At 38.3% G+C, this 15,900-nt stretch overlaps 1 protein-coding gene across 3 annotated transcripts in view; it reads right to left on the bottom strand.

The window, feature by feature from the left end:
* Positions 1–15,900, bottom strand: part of LOC137185691 (chloride channel protein 2-like) — a 161,569-nt gene that overhangs the window by 55,206 nt on the left and 90,463 nt on the right. For all 3 annotated transcript variants that reach the window (XM_067593993.1, XM_067593995.1, XM_067593994.1), the window contains 6 exons: positions 13,394–13,472; positions 12,586–12,711; positions 12,070–12,154; positions 8,060–8,161; positions 5,979–6,063; positions 3,434–3,589 (listed from right to left, as the gene is read on the bottom strand). In XM_067593993.1, coding sequence (XP_067450094.1) covers positions 3,434–3,589; positions 5,979–6,063; positions 8,060–8,161; positions 12,070–12,154; positions 12,586–12,711; positions 13,394–13,472 — 633 coding nt within the window. The remainder of the gene's footprint in view (positions 1–3,433; positions 3,590–5,978; positions 6,064–8,059; positions 8,162–12,069; positions 12,155–12,585; positions 12,712–13,393; positions 13,473–15,900) is intronic.

The raw sequence follows: 15,900 nt of genomic DNA, 5'->3' as shown, positions 1-15,900 counted from the left end.
GCAGTTTGCTGCTCAACTTATCTTAGTGTTTTTTCTGAATTATTTGTTGTTAAATGAAATATAGTGAACTACTCAATCTAATTCATCTATCCACTTCATGCAGAGTACTATTTGTTTTCTCCAGAAATCCAGTTATGTTTATTTGGTTTGAGTTTAAAGCTCCTATGTGTAGGATGTTAAAATATCTTACTTTGGTGACTCCTAGTGGTGGAATCAAAAGATTGTCTCATTTTATTATTCCATCAGAATGAAGCTAGTATCACAAAAAATAGATGTTCAGCAGTGGCCATTCTGGCCTTAAATTAAAATTACAAGAATATGGTAAGTGTTGAAAAATAGTGTAAAAGCACCAGAAATAAAGAAGAGTCATAAAGTCAGCAGAATGTGCACAACATTCTTTTTTTAAAAGTGTGTTAACTTTAAATCAAAATCAGCCACTGGTCATATCACAACAAGTAGGATGTAGCAGCAAAACTCTGCAGTGTTTTCCTGGAGCAAGAGTGAGTTTTATTGCTTATGAATGCAACTTTTTATATGTAAGAGGAAGAATGTGTTGGTTGTTCTTTCAAATGTTACACTGATTTCACATAAAATGCTTTTCGTTTAACATCTTCATCTGAGATATTCTTTTGCAATTATGGTTTTATTATTGCGTGAATTTGCAAATGTGTATATGATCCTTTCTTAACTAACTTTTTACTTTCATTTCCTGTGTAACTTTAGTTGACAAAGGTACAGCTATAGTTTAGAAAAATCTGATTTCAAAATACTTTCCCCAACCCCGCCTGCAGCCAACTGGCCATGTACTCGCCTACACACACATACACATACACACACATACACATACACACACAAGGCGTCTTTCTACTCTGCACCCACTAGCACTCTTGCAGGGCCCTTTTTGTGTGCGTTACTTGCTCTGTGAAACTCACAGCAAAGCAAAGCACAGCACCGCACAGCGCAGCTACACACACACACACACACACACACACACACACACAAGTGCAGCTCTTGATGCAGTGGGGGAAGATTTACAACCTCTGGTTTTTGTATTCGGAAAGGACATTTCATTTCAGCTGAACAGAAATAAAGGTTACATAAAAAAGCCAATTTAATCACAACACAAGCAGCGCTCTCCTCCAGCAGCTCTTAAACAGAGACCATAACAGGAAGGCTAGCAGGGCATAGAGTTCATCTGGGCTCCCAAACTTCTGTTCGGCCTCTTCTCATCATTGAGACCAAATGAGAAACAGGGGGATGGGTGGCAAGACTTTAGCATTTTCCCTCAAGAGAAAAATGAATATATAGTAACTGTTCAGCTTGTTTTTTCCACTGAGGCCAAAAGTGCAGCGGCTTGGCTTCAGTACTTTATATCATAGTGTTGCATGTTTCTCACTGAGACTCAGGGGACATAAGCCAGGTGTCAATAGTTAGAGTACATTATACTGTATATCCTACCTTCCCTTGCTACATTGACACCATAGAGGCTGTTGTTCACCTGTCTAGCTGTGTTTGTCAGCTCCACATTAAAGGTACCCTGTTAAGTTTTTAAGCACTAGCAGTGCTATGAAGCAATGTTTTTACAAGTGGGTCCCCATCTAGTTTATATTGAATGCACAAGCACTTCAACACACTTGAAGGTGACTTTGTAGGTGGTGTGATACCCATTCCTGCTGCTGGTTTCACACTATTCCACTAATCGACTGTTGATGGCACCAAAAATGTACCACAATGTGGTGCCAGCAAAGGTAAAGAAGAAGGCTGCTAGCTAGCAAACATGGATGTAAACTAATTCATGTACAAATTCAATATATTTTATAAAAAATCAGCTTTGCAAATGTTCCATTGAAAGTAAATCCATTCAACACATTTGTTAGGCCCACAGGATGCACAAGTGTGAAGTGAGTGAAGCCTTTGAAGGAATTTAATACAATGTATTAAGTGTATTTTCCTTGTATGTGTTCACATATTCGGCCAATAAAGCTGATTCTGATAGAACACAAAGTTGTAGCCATGACCGTAGACGATGCTTCAGATATAGATGTTGCTGCAAAGAAGCTACAAATTCTAAAACATGGATGCTTCACACACATCTTCAACCCGGCAGCATAGAAGATCTAAACAAGCACCACAGTTTCAAGGTGGAGACCAAGATTAGTGTCACCAATTCAGTATCCAACCAAATGTGAATTATGGTCACAATCTCCTCTTCTGTTCCTGAGTTATGGCGTTGAATAATGGTCAGAAAAGTGTTTTTGCAGAACATTATAATGTCACAGTGAAGTTGAACTTTTAGATATAAAATGTCATCACTTCATTATTTTATCCTATTAGACATTTGTGTGAAACTTTGTCATAAGTGTAGGAATTCTTGAGTTTTGACCAAAAACGTGTTTCGTGAGGTCACAGTGTCCTTGACCTTTGACCACCAAAATCTATTCAGTTCGTCCTTGAGTCTAAGTGGACATTGGTGCCAAATTTGAAGAAATTCCCTCAAGGCACTCCTGAAATATCGTGTTCACAAGAATGGGACAGACGGACGGACAGACAGACAGACAGACAACCTGAAAACATAATGCCTCCAGCCACGGCTGCCGCCCACGCAGAGGCATAAAAATCCCCAGGGTACCTCTAAGTTTGTTACTTTCTTTTTTTTTGTCCTCATAAACTCATACAGTACTATCTATTGGCCCTTAAAAATGAGTAGAAATTGGATAGATTCCATTCCTTCACTTGAACTTATTAAGAAAGCGGGACAGATTGAGTCCCAGTCATTTAAAATGGCCTAGGCAGCATAAAGTGTAACACTGAGGCATAAAGATATGCTCTGTTCCTGTAATTTTTTTACATGAGTCCATCAGCTCTTTTACTTACTGATATAGCATCGAAGTGGACAAAACTTTAAATGGCCTCCCGGGAACATAACTTTGTAACACAGTGAGTGAGAGATAGGCTACTCGCCAACTTTTTAAAATAACATGGTCTCTTTTTGTTCTTTACTAGTGACAAGAGGAGATGGGCTCAGCTCCAATAATTTCCCATTAGTCCAGGCCAAGTATTGAATAAAAATGGCAAACCCCTCCCGTTTATAATACATTTAGGGTCCACAGCACACTGTCCTCCCGACCTTCCTTTAACTGAAATGCTACTATAGCATCTACACTGGAAGCAACTGCACATATGAATTCCACATACTGTACTAGCACAATTCTTACAATACAGGAAGGCAGTACAAGGAAGGTTTCATAATATACAACATGTAGAGGTGAAAACAATACTTGGTCAAAACATAGTATATGGCTGGACCGTGTATGGGTGTCGCTGAATTACTGTATGATTTCGCATGTAGACAAATTAACCTTATTTATCTATAATAGGTCCATCATATTTTTTAACTCTGAAAATTCTAACTGTGTAGGCTATAGACCCCTACCTTCATGACGATGAAGAGGACCAGTGTGACGAAGACGTTGACCTGTGGGTGTTTCCAGGCCTGGGAGTGTCCGATGTAGTCAAACTCCTCAGCGATGCCCTGCTTGGCCCACGTCCGGTTGTCTAGTAGTGTCACCAGAGACTCCTTCTGGGTCAGCTACAGGCCATAGGAAGTGACATCATCAGTATAAATTGACAGAGGTAAGTTGTGTTGTTTCATGTGCAACAAAAGTGTATTGTATAAAGTTATGAAGTGGCAGGGAACGCTGGTTCCACAAGTGTTTTTCCCCATGCTGTATTCCTAATTAAAATTTTTTCATTAAACAATATCCCCAAGGTTATTTAGCATAGAAACACAGGACTCTTCTGGATGATGTAACTTTCATATAGGTTTATATTACGACCTCCAGTTTCATTATTTCAGCTTTGTGTCTGAGAAATCATGTTCGGTCTGTGATTTGCACATGGTGGATGGATTTAAATACTACAATACCCTGGAGCTTCAGCTGCTGTTGCCATGGAGAAGAGGCCAATCAGAGCCACAAATCAGAGTGGTAGCAAATTCAAAACACTTAATCGTTGCAGTTGAGAACAAAACATGGTGCCATAGATGATGAATTCACCCACAATTGACCCACAATTTAAAAGTGAATTGATTTAAGCTGTAGATTGTGTTTTCAGTTTTCACAACAACTTAATCCTTAGATTTCTTCTGCTGTTTGCCAGGAATGTAACTGAATTCTAAGCTTAGGAACTTGGTTCCAAAATGCACTTTGGGGGTTGTAGTTAACATCTACCCTAAAGTTTTATGCACACAGGCTTGCACCTTTGTACGGAGCCCTAAAGTCCCAAAAGGTGGTATTTTTTTATCTTGTGCACACAAGTTTTTATCTTGTGCATACAAGACAATTATCTTGGGGGAACAGGTTATTATCTGTATAGTAAAGACATGATAGGTATTGCTTTATTTGAACAGTCAACTTGCTATGTTTTTTAAAGAGCCCCTAAAGTCCAAAAAGGTGGTATTTTTTAAATTTTGTGTGCACAAGTTAATATCATGTGGGAACAAGTTATTATCTTGCATGCATAAGATAAAAAAATTACCACCTTTTGGAACTTTAGGGGCTCCATACCTTTGAATTTTTACCATAAAATGAAAATAACTGCTCTCAAACCAGATATCAAAGAACCATTTAAAAATATCTATATTTTCAAACACTTCTTTATCTTTTGTACTGATGATTCACCCAGGAGAGTTTCATGGGGATCCAAGCAGTAGAAGTGCTCCAGCAGTGAGTCATGTAACATTGTCTACGGTAAAAAATGAATGGGACTTTTACTTCCGGAACCAGGAGCTCCTGAAATAGCTCCTCGTAACTTTATAAATGGTGTGTTTCTTCCATCCTTTAGGCTTTAAATGTGCTCAAAACCTGATGTTCATCTGACTTTGTATGTAATGTAAATAAAACAACCTGGAAATAAAAATACATCATGACAGAACGGGTGGATGATGTGCTGAAAGTGTATAAAGAGATGTCCCTGAAGATTTAAGATAAAGCGGGCAGGGAGAGTATGAAGACAAATTCATTTGTAGTTCAGTTTTAAAGTCGGAATAGCTGTCGACACTGGTGGTGATAGTGTCTCCAACCGCCAAAGAAATGATGACTGAGGAGTATGAGAGCAAGACAGAGGGATTTGAGAGACAAAATTCTGAGTGTGCACTCCAGAGATGGGCTTTAACAGGAGTGGGTCAGTGTAGGCAGATTTACAGCTTTAGCAGCCTGATTCACCCTCTCTCATTAGGAACCAAAACCAAGGGAGTGTGTGTGTGTACTTTATGTGTGCATAAGGCCCAAGGATACACAGAAGATTCCTTTTCTAAATCTGATAATTAGACAGATGAAGGGGATCACACACAAGGCAAGTCACACATGCACACTTATGAGTTATCCCTGGAGCAAAAGGGACAGTATACTCAAGTCTCCAGTGTACACAAATGGAAACACACAAACACTCATAAGCACATTTGAACCCCTGTTGTGAGGATTAAATAAAAATTATGCACTGATGTGAATGGCAATCAGGCTGTTATGGAAGGATCTAAGATGGCTCAATTACACAGCTGCATAAAGACAAAAAACAAAAAATATACAAAATGTATAGACTATAAATCATGTGGAGAGATGTTGTGTGTTAAATTCAGATTTCACATTCATTTCAGTTATGAAATTACTCCTCTTTCAGTGATTATACTAATACTACTACTAAAACTTATACTATTATACTTAAACTTGCAGACATCATGTACAGTACCAAGCAAAAGTGTCAAAAACTTTTGACTGGTACTGTATGTGCTAAAATTATCATTTGTAAAACATTGTGTTGCACACTAAATACACAACATACACACTACATCAACACATAAAGGCCTGTAATGTCACAGGCTTTCTTCCATATTCTTGAATTACAGTCCAGTAATGGTTGCAGTGCAGTGTGTATCAAAAAGTAATAGTATGTGTTGAATGCTTGTAGTGGGCGAAACCTACCTTGCCAGCCATAAACTGTCCAAAGCCAGGGGGAAATGTTAGTGTGGAAACAAGTAGAGTAACCAGTGCTGGATACAGCAGACGCCTGAGAAACAGACAGGAAGAAAGAGAAAAGAGAAAGGGCAGACAGAGAGAGTAATAAATATAAGGAAAAAGAAAACAGAAAAAAATCACTATATATTAAATGAGCTCATTGGTAAAAAAAATATTTTCCTTAAAGGTGCACTATGTAAGATTTAACCAGAATTTTAGTTAAAAACATTCAAAATTAACTAAAATTATCAACAGACTGTGAAGAAACAACAGTTTTGACATTATGTCAAAGACCTCTATGTATTGTGTTGCAGAGATATCTACTGAAGTTAGCATGCTAACCAGCTAGCCCTGCCCGTGATAGTGAGTAGGGCGATAGTGAGTCACTGCTGCGTCACTGTAAACAGTAACTTTGCGCTATATTCAATGAGTAATAATTCTATGAGAGTGGTAGTGGCAAGGTGATGCCTTCAGGGGGAAGGGGAAGGCTGGGGGAGGGATGCTTCCCATATTTGTTTGGTGCTAGTGGCCAAATCTTACGTAGTGCACCTTTAATCCTTATACTGCAATGTAAAATGTTGGTGATTTCGTTAACATCATTACATGAAATCAACTAAAGCATGTCATGTTGACACTGTTCCAGAGTGAGTAATACCAGTCATCATAGCCAAATGGCAGGAATGGCATGCCACATACTGTAACCGCAACATCCCTGGTGTGCACATACAGTATATTTGCATCACCAAACCACCATATATACCAAAATTTAAAAAAAAACCTACCATGTGAAACTACAGGGGATCATGATACAGTATGTACAGAAGTGTATTTTTATCTTTTAATTCAACCTTTTTTTCTATAAGGTAACTTGATTTACACAGGTAGGTTTAGCATATGTCCTCTTTAAATATGAATTTCGGCAACTTCCTGTCTGAACCTGGAGTGGTAATATGTGGAGTTGCTTACATTGACATCTGCTGCTTGTGATCACCTTGTGCTTACATTTGAGCAAATATCTGACCAGTCTATATAATATACAGCGTGAAGGACTAACAGAGTGATTGCTTGTGAGGAATGCAAATAATGGTAATAACATAACAACCTGCATCCTCGTACTGATAAGATAGCATCAGAGGTCTTCCATAGAAAACACCTACAGCAACAATAAGTAAACTAGTTCAGCTAGTTATACGCTAGTTAATACCGAGTTTAATTTTGTGCAGAAGAAAGTCTTTTTAATCTATTATCTGAAGGTCAAACCATATGACCTCCTGAAATATGTGGAGGTGTGTTCCCAACTTTAATAAATGTTCACTAGGCTGTGTGAACCAATCAGGACTGCAACTTTTTACGTGTATTTACTGTAGGCCGCAATAGTGACCAGAAGTTAAGACCCAAAACAGGAAATTGAACAAACAAAAAAATGGAAGGGTCACATGGGGTAAACAGCAGCGCCCTGTTCCAAGTTACAGTAAAATAAGAGAACATGATTATCTTTGTTCTGTCTACTGTACGAAAATCAAACCCCTTCATTTCAGTGCAAAATGCAAATTTCTGAAGAGAAAAAAAGCCCACATAAGAATATAATCATGAATGTAAACAGCATATGACTGAACTGGACTAACATCCTCCAAACACCCAATTTCCAAAGCAAACTTGGTGAATCAGTTATAATGCAAAGTGATATGTAGAGGAGTAACGCATGCAAACAAAGTAAATTAAAAGACGCACAGACACAGACTCAAAATTTACTCTCTAGGCACTACGAAATGAGCAAAGACACCTTTTGAAGACTTTACAACTTGAGTGGAAATGTGTTGTAATTCCAGGTTGACTACATGAATGTACAGAGACAGAAGCAGAAAGAAGATGATCAAGAGGAAAAATATGTGAAACTGGAACTCCTGTAGTTTTGATGTCAGTCTGTCTTGTCACAACAAACATCAAAGTCAAAAACTTTGGACTCCATGGGGCCTAAAGACAGACCGAAAAAAAACACTAGTGGTCAAAGAAAAATAAAAAAAATCGAAAAAATGTGTCAGACTCACTTTTTCATGAGGAATCTGTTGATGGCCTTCTGTTTCCTGATGAACTGGACAATCAGACGGTTCAGGTAGACAAACAAAGCCCCACCAAAACCACTGGCAATACTGCAGAGAGAGAAACACACACACATATCAGAAAGTGGAGACATGGGTTTCAAAGAAAGTGTTCCATTTGGCTAAAAATTGCATCCTGGGTAATCAAATTGAGACTAGAATACATTCACTCAAAACCAAACCAAAGGATCAATTCCAACATTTTTCTCTCACTAACTAATTTTAAAAGTTGTCCCCACTGCATTTGGCCACAACAACAAAAAAACATAAATATAATCTCCAATACACTGGAGACATACAGTATGTCAGTGATGGGTGCACATGTATTTGAATCATATGTACAGTATACTCTCCACATTGTGCTAGACATGAGAAAATAAAAATAAATACTCAGACAACTCAGACACACAAAAAAATGTTGCAAAGAGGGGAAATGAATAAGGAAAAAAAGAGAAAATCTTAACTTGATATGTAGGAGGAATATACTGTACATGCAGAGGAGGGAAAAAACTAACAAATAAATGACAGAAAAAACAAAGAACCAAATTGGAAGGAGAAACATACTGGAGATGAAAAATGAGCAGGGAATTACAGCTAAGAGAGAGCTCACAGTCAAATGGGGATGTGTGGGGGAGTCAGAGACAAAGCGGAGAAAGAGGTTTACATAAGCATGCATTTAAAAGCTCAGTGGGAGTCCTCTTTATGGCAGTAAGAGGGAAAGAAAGAGGAGAGAGGAGGTATAGAGAAAGAATAGACTCAGACAGCTATGCAGACAACCTAGTGCTTATAAATGTATCTTGCTGCATTATTAATTCCGTCAAATACCTCTGAATAAATAATGAACATGATGATGAGTGAGTCTTTGCCCCTGTGGTGCAGCCGAGGAAAACACTGCATGTGTGCCATTTTGTGTTTCTTTGTACTCCTGCCCTAAAAAGGACAGAATGTTCTCTCTCCATGGAGCAGTTCAGCAATAGGATTGGGGTTTATGGTAAAGTATTAGGGTACTGTTTGAGTCAAAGCAGGGATAGGGTTAAAGTTTACAGTGCCCATGGTAAGGTAAAGGTGTCTCAGTCAGACCAGTATTTCCCCTAAGGAGAGGCAACTGTGTGGTACAATAAACCAGGAAAAAATAAATATGAGGACTGCAACTGATGATTATTTTCAGTATAGATTCATCAGACTTTTTTAAATTCATGAGTTAATTGTTTAGTCAATTTCCCAAAGCCCAAGGTGACATCTTAATTTTGCTTGAGAAAAAAAATGAGAAATCCTAATATGTTAGTTAGAAGTTGTTGATTCATTTTCTGTTGATCAGCCAGTTCAATTAATCCCCTAAAGGCTTTAGCATCACAAATTCAATCCAGTAAAATAAATAAATCAATTGAAAGAATGACAGAAAGCAATTAGGAAAAAGCTATTTTATGAAAACAAAACAAAAAAATCATTTGGCTGCAGCCCAACTTTCATGACTTTCTATCTAGTCTAAATGTAGGCAGACTGAAATTAATAGCTCAGTATGAACTTAAAATACTTAAAGTCTTCTGTTAATCTATATTTTTCTTATAGTCATCAAAATAAAAAGGCCAAAACCGACAATGAATTGATCCTGCTTGTATATCTAAAGCCTGATATTTCTTATTCCTCTGAGCCGTAGAGCTCCATTGTTGCTCCATCTCACATTGTGACACCATGAATAATGAATAATAATAATTTTGAATCAATCCCTCAAACACCGTCCTACTGCTGGAAATACTCAGTAGAGCACCAAATGTGTATCAATCCGCCTCTGAAAATAGACCCCATCAAATAGACTATTTATGCCTGTTTGAGTAACATTTGCTGAAAACTACAGCGCCCAGCTGTTTCAGGATTTTTTGGTTAATGAAGTATATATTCATGACCCTTTTTAAAAATGCTTCTGTGAGAATGAATGTGCTTGGGGTTGAGTCAGAGAGTACTGAGAGACGGACTAACACATTGTTGTTTTTGGCCTTTTCATGGGAATTTTTGACAATCACATAAAAGTGTAGTAGAATGTTACTGACTCATCCTTTAAAGGTACACTGTGGAGGTTTTGACCCCTAGTGGTGGAATGGAGCAATATTTCCATGAGTGGGTGATTGTTTTGTTTATATCTATACTCTACGTTCTATAGCACATGCACATGTACAAATAGGCATTCCTGCTGATGGTTCTAGTGGTGTAGCTCTGCACCAGAAAAAGGCAGGGAAGAAGAAGAAGACTGTTAGTCAGTGTAAACATGGATGTAAACAATGCAGGACTGCAGGTAAACTTTGTGATGAAAACCATGTGGTGAGATTGTTTGTCATCTGCTGTTTCCAAGGTGAAAAATTAAGTTTCAGTACCAACTTTTAAGCCAACGTGGATGACAAGTCCTTAAATTTGTCCTGATATCTGAACATCTTCTCCATCTGCTGAGGAAGATCGTGTCATACGATTAAAAGAACAGCTTCTAAAGGAACTTGTGAGGGACCGACTTGTCAACGGCTGTTTCCAAGATCAAGAAGAAATTTTCAATCTCCAGGTTTTAAAATTTCAAAGAAATCAGTTTTGCAAAAGATAAATGTGAAAGAAATTTTGTTCAAAAAATGTATTAAGCCTCATGATGTGTTTTGGTGAGAGACACTGGGTGTAAACATAACTTTGTTTACAAGAAAACACATACATTTGTTGCGACAACAATACAAAACTGACATACAAAATAAAGATAAAGATACTATAAAAATGCACAATGTGGATGTGGTGTGATAAAGGTTGTCACTGCATGGTCAACACAACTATAGAAAAATATTTATGTGTGCATGTATTGCCGTATACATTCACACGTATCACTGTACAGCATGTATGTGCACTATGTTTCATGTGCAAAAATCAAGTTGTAATGTGCCCCAGTGAGCCTCACTTCTGAAGCCTGAAGGTGTAAACAGTAAGTAGAATAGTGTGTGACTCTTCAAAGACGTGCCCTTGGCAGCATGTAGCACAGAACAAACTCTTTCTGGTCTAGTTGACTGAGATACTGACCGACTTTCCCCGCTTGACAGCTATTGGCAAGGAAGATGGAAACTGTGTGGATGCTCTGGCGCACTGTCTCCTTCTGACACACACACACACAAATGTGCCAGTGCATACGTATACACTAGCACACTGTACAACTAGGGCTAAGCGCACTGCTGCCTTCTCTGGAGGCAGTGTTAAAGAGTACTGTATGTGCGTCACTGATGTAGCAGCGCGTGTTAACACCTCCAGACAAAAAATAGCTGGAAGACAAGAAAGAAAAGAAGAGAGGGATTTTCTTCTCTCCGGTACTTTCATCAGAGATAGAGAGGGAGAGAGAGAGAACTCCTCCCACCTCTCCATGAGCTTCCTTCCAAGAGCCCGTGGTCTTATTCACAACCATGGAAGAGGCCCCAGGCTACGGTGGATAAAATAAGACATCCCTCAGTGTGCCAGCAACTGTTGCTGGCTGAATATCCATGTTAGGTGACTCACACAGGCTACCCTGAAGTAACACCTCCACAAGCTACAGTAAAAGGAGCTCCTGAAGAATATCTGAATTTATGCTGCAGTCATACTGAATAGGAATCCCTGTCATAACAACCAGATTGGTAAAAACAATGACTCACATGTCTTTGAACATATTTGAAGTTTCTATGGACTTTTATGGCAAACCAAACATGAGTTCATTTTGATACCAGTATTTGTCAAAAGGTAATTGGTACCACTTTCTAAGTAGGCATCCTTTGTAAAAGGGCTTAGAAATTGAAGTTAATGGTTAAAAATGCTGCTAAAAAAATCCATTTGGCTGGTGTTTATCCTCCTCCTTGATGCTTCACCTTCCTTTTCTTTTTCGATTTAAAAACAAATATCATGTCTCCAACCCTTGACCATATGTATCTGTGAAATCACAGATTGGTAAATTACCCGTTAAAACTTACCCAATGACGGCGAAGGCAGGAAGCTCCTGGAGGTCAAAGGGAAAATCTAGCCGGAAACGGGTTTTAAATAGGGCTGTGATGGTCTCTGGAGATAAAAAAAAAAGAAAAGCACAACAAGAGTTACTAAGGAGGGCAAAGCACTGCCAAACAATCACCAAAATCTTAAGTCAAGGTCTAAGGTCTTGCGGTCAGATGCCGTCTATTCTACAAGTGTTACAGCAGTTCAAAGTTTTGTCTCAACAGCAGAAGACTGGAGAAAATCTTGTTAAAAAACTTAACAAGACACTAGAAATGCTAAGGCAGCCATTTGATAAGCTCAAAGTCTGAACATCCACTTCTGGACACTTGTTCGTTTTCAGCTCCAGTAGAAATAGATGTCAATGAGATTCTGTTGTGTGCAATTATGAAGGTATCTTAAATCAACCGTCTAAACTTGGACCTCTGTCCCATTAATACACATAAATTCCTGATGTTGATGTTAATAGAGGTACATACACTAACATATGTCTGCCTCACCTTCGTCTCTGTTCCAAACAGCGAGCACTCTGAAGATGAAGGCACTGAAGGTAGCAGCAAAGAAACCTCTCCAATAGTTCCTCACCGCGAAGAATGTGGATGTTACTTCAATACTGAACAACACACCTAAAACACACACACACAAACAATACATACAATTTAAATATAATAAACTGGCCACATTGTGGTTATTATGTATATGAAAATTTGCTCCAAAGCTCTGGCTCACATTTACCACTAATGATTAATAGTAACCTTCATTTTTACATGAGTTAATTTCATTGTTTTACACACAGGATTCTTGTCACCTTGTTTATCTTGTATAACAATAACTGCTAACAGTATTTTTATGTTTATGTGTGCTGTTACAACTAACCATGTTAGCCAACTGGACAGTTGTTCTGGGTTGGTGGAGGTGGAATTTTTGATACTAAAACTATGGCACCACCCAATATGTAAAGACACACTTTTTATCAACTCATTTCTGGCTAATCTATGCAATGGCAAGCCATAAAGTTGCTGTACAAGTGCAAAGCCAACCAAAACAGCACTTCACTGACTGACAGTGATTTTGTGTGACCTGTACTAGCATGAACAGGGGATAATCTTAACATGGCCTGATATAAAGTTGTAAAAGGAGATATTGCCCTCAAAAAAATAACCCCTCTAAGTGACATAAATGTCAGTATGTGCTATTGTTTGTTGCATGATGTGAAGCTGATATTATATATGATGTCATAGAAATCAAATATCATACACCTTTCAATGTGCTGGAGTTATGTTACTTTATTTTTTTCTGAAAACTCACCTCCTATGGGGGCAGCAAAACAGCAGCCCACTCCCACAGCACAGGCTGCTGCCAGCATCTCAATGTTCCTCGACTCATTCTGAAACACACACACACACACACACATACAAGTGGTTACACTTCAATCAGTCTTCAGTATTGAGCCATTTAAGTAATTAGCCCGAAGAACAGAGACTAAAAATAAAACATAACACAGTGAACATACAATAACTACACTGACAACTTCTCTAAATTAATGACAAAACTTCCTCACCAAGTGGAAGTTCAGAGCGGAGCTACTGTGTTTAATCACACAAAAAAAAAACAGGTGAAGCAAAAAAAATTAATAAAAAAAAGCTGATAAAGGAGCTTCATGCTTAAACAACCTTTGAATAACATTTGCAAACAGCACACATCCATTCTTATTTTCCATAATTCTCTGTCTTTAAAACATAATGGAGCTCTCAGCAGATGAGGAGCTGCAGTGCAGCACACAGTGAGACAGATGGGAAAAAAAACAAATGAAAAGGCTGAGCTGCATGACTGCAGGGTAGAGGATCACGGTGCATCATGGGAAATGAGTTTTCTTTTTGACTTGCTTGATCTGACTTACCTTCATCCCTATGAGACAGGATTCCTTCAAGCGGCGTGACAGTGATAAAGAGAGGTTAGTGTGTGTGTTTGTGTTTTTCCCTTCGACTGTATAGTCTGTGGCTTATCCCGTTCTGACAAACTTACAGTGTGAAACTCCGATTAGCATGCTGTAATGCTGCTTACACTCTCTCTCTCTGACTCACATACATACACACACGCACACACAGACAGACAGACAGACACACACACCCGGATGGTCACAGGGTAATCAAGGGTCAAGAAGCAGCTTATACTGCAAAACATGTTCAGCGTAAATAAATATTTCAAAACGTTTTCTGTTGAATGGAATATTTCTACGTCTTCTAAGTTCAAATCAACTTCCTCCAAGAATTTTGTTCAACATGTTTTTGAGCTTGTACCAGAATAGAAGCACCTGTTCCTATTCAAATAAAACTATATGGCATTACAGAAACTTTTATGGCATTACAGAAACTATCTCTCCACTTGGAATCCGTTTTCTTTAGGCAGCAACCTGCTGGCGGACCGGTCATTACAAACTCAAGAACACATTATTCAAACCAACAGACGTTTTTTAAAAGTCTAAACATGTTGATGACGAAGGGACATGAAGTTCTTTTTTGTTGCACCAGCTGTTCATAAATCAGTTAGCAAGTATGTGTGCAAAGTCCTTCCTAATTTCAACTACTGGCTAGTTTCAAATTAGTGATTTACTAAATTGGACGGCACAATTAAAATTTAAAAAATGTCTCAGTAAATAATTATAGTAATGTGTAAATCGGTTGCTAGGAAACATCTGTAGCATTGCTCAATTAAAAGCACTTTACTATGTAAACAGAAAGTAACTGTAAGATAACCGTGGCTGTATTAAGAGAGCTGGATACGGCAGACTCTCAATGGACAACTGTGACATGCAAGGAGATGATCACATGACTGACGAGGGCGGCTGAGCTAGCAGTCAAAGCTAATCTACTAGCTTGTTATAGTACAGACTGAACACTGTGTGTGTCGATTCGTTATCTTAGAGACCACAGTGACCATGGGTTTGCCGATGACTTTTTAATTAAAAATGTTACAACAGACACAAATATGTAGGAATTTACTGTCACAATTGACATTTGCTGTGTCCAGGTGGATACCACCACTCAAACCATGATGCCAGTTTGTCCCAGTGGCCAGTCATGGTACTGCACGCCTTAAAAAAGCATTTTCTCCAGAGACCCAATGTAAAACTGTTGACCGGACACCTCGAACTCTTTATATAATGCATTTTTACATTATGAAGGTTTGATATTTATAAAATTCTCCCAGAGCCTAGAAAAGTGATTTTTATGTGTATGACATCACCCCAATGTAACTAGCTGTAATATCCCTTCCAAAAAAGGCAGTTTTACAATTTGAACTGAAAATTCTTTGTAAATGTAATTATTACATTGTTTTATATCCATCTCTTTTACTCTGCACTTTAAACAGATCTTATTAATAAGATAACGTTAGTTTTGTCAGTTCAGTTTGCTACAGTTACACCAGGTCGTTACTTGGTGTAAATATTAAGTAACAATCATTATGTGAGAACTAAAAACCATTTTAATTTGGTGATGAGTAAACGTCTACTTAATAAACACGTATGTGATAGTGAGGCTAACTTTAAATGAAGAGCTGGTGCAACCGGCTCCTTGTGAGCTGGAGGACTGTGGAGCATGCTAGCAAATGTGCGACTGAATTACCTTCATCCCTATAAGACAGTGCTCCTTCAGGTAGCGTGGGAATAAGAAACAATGTTTAGTGAGTGAGGACAGATGAACAGCACTTTCTTATTGCCTATACTTCTGTGTGCATCATTGTAAAATTAACCAACTATTAACTTGATTTTCAATAAATTTTATCAAACTACAAACAGTGGTCACACTGAATGC

This window comes from Thunnus thynnus, chromosome 7, assembly GCF_963924715.1.
Source record: "Thunnus thynnus chromosome 7, fThuThy2.1, whole genome shotgun sequence".
In the NCBI taxonomy this organism is placed as follows: Eukaryota; Metazoa; Chordata; class Actinopteri; order Scombriformes; family Scombridae; genus Thunnus; species Thunnus thynnus.
The sequence above is the reverse complement of the archived record's forward strand: the minus strand, read 5'-3'. Positions and strand labels throughout refer to the sequence as shown.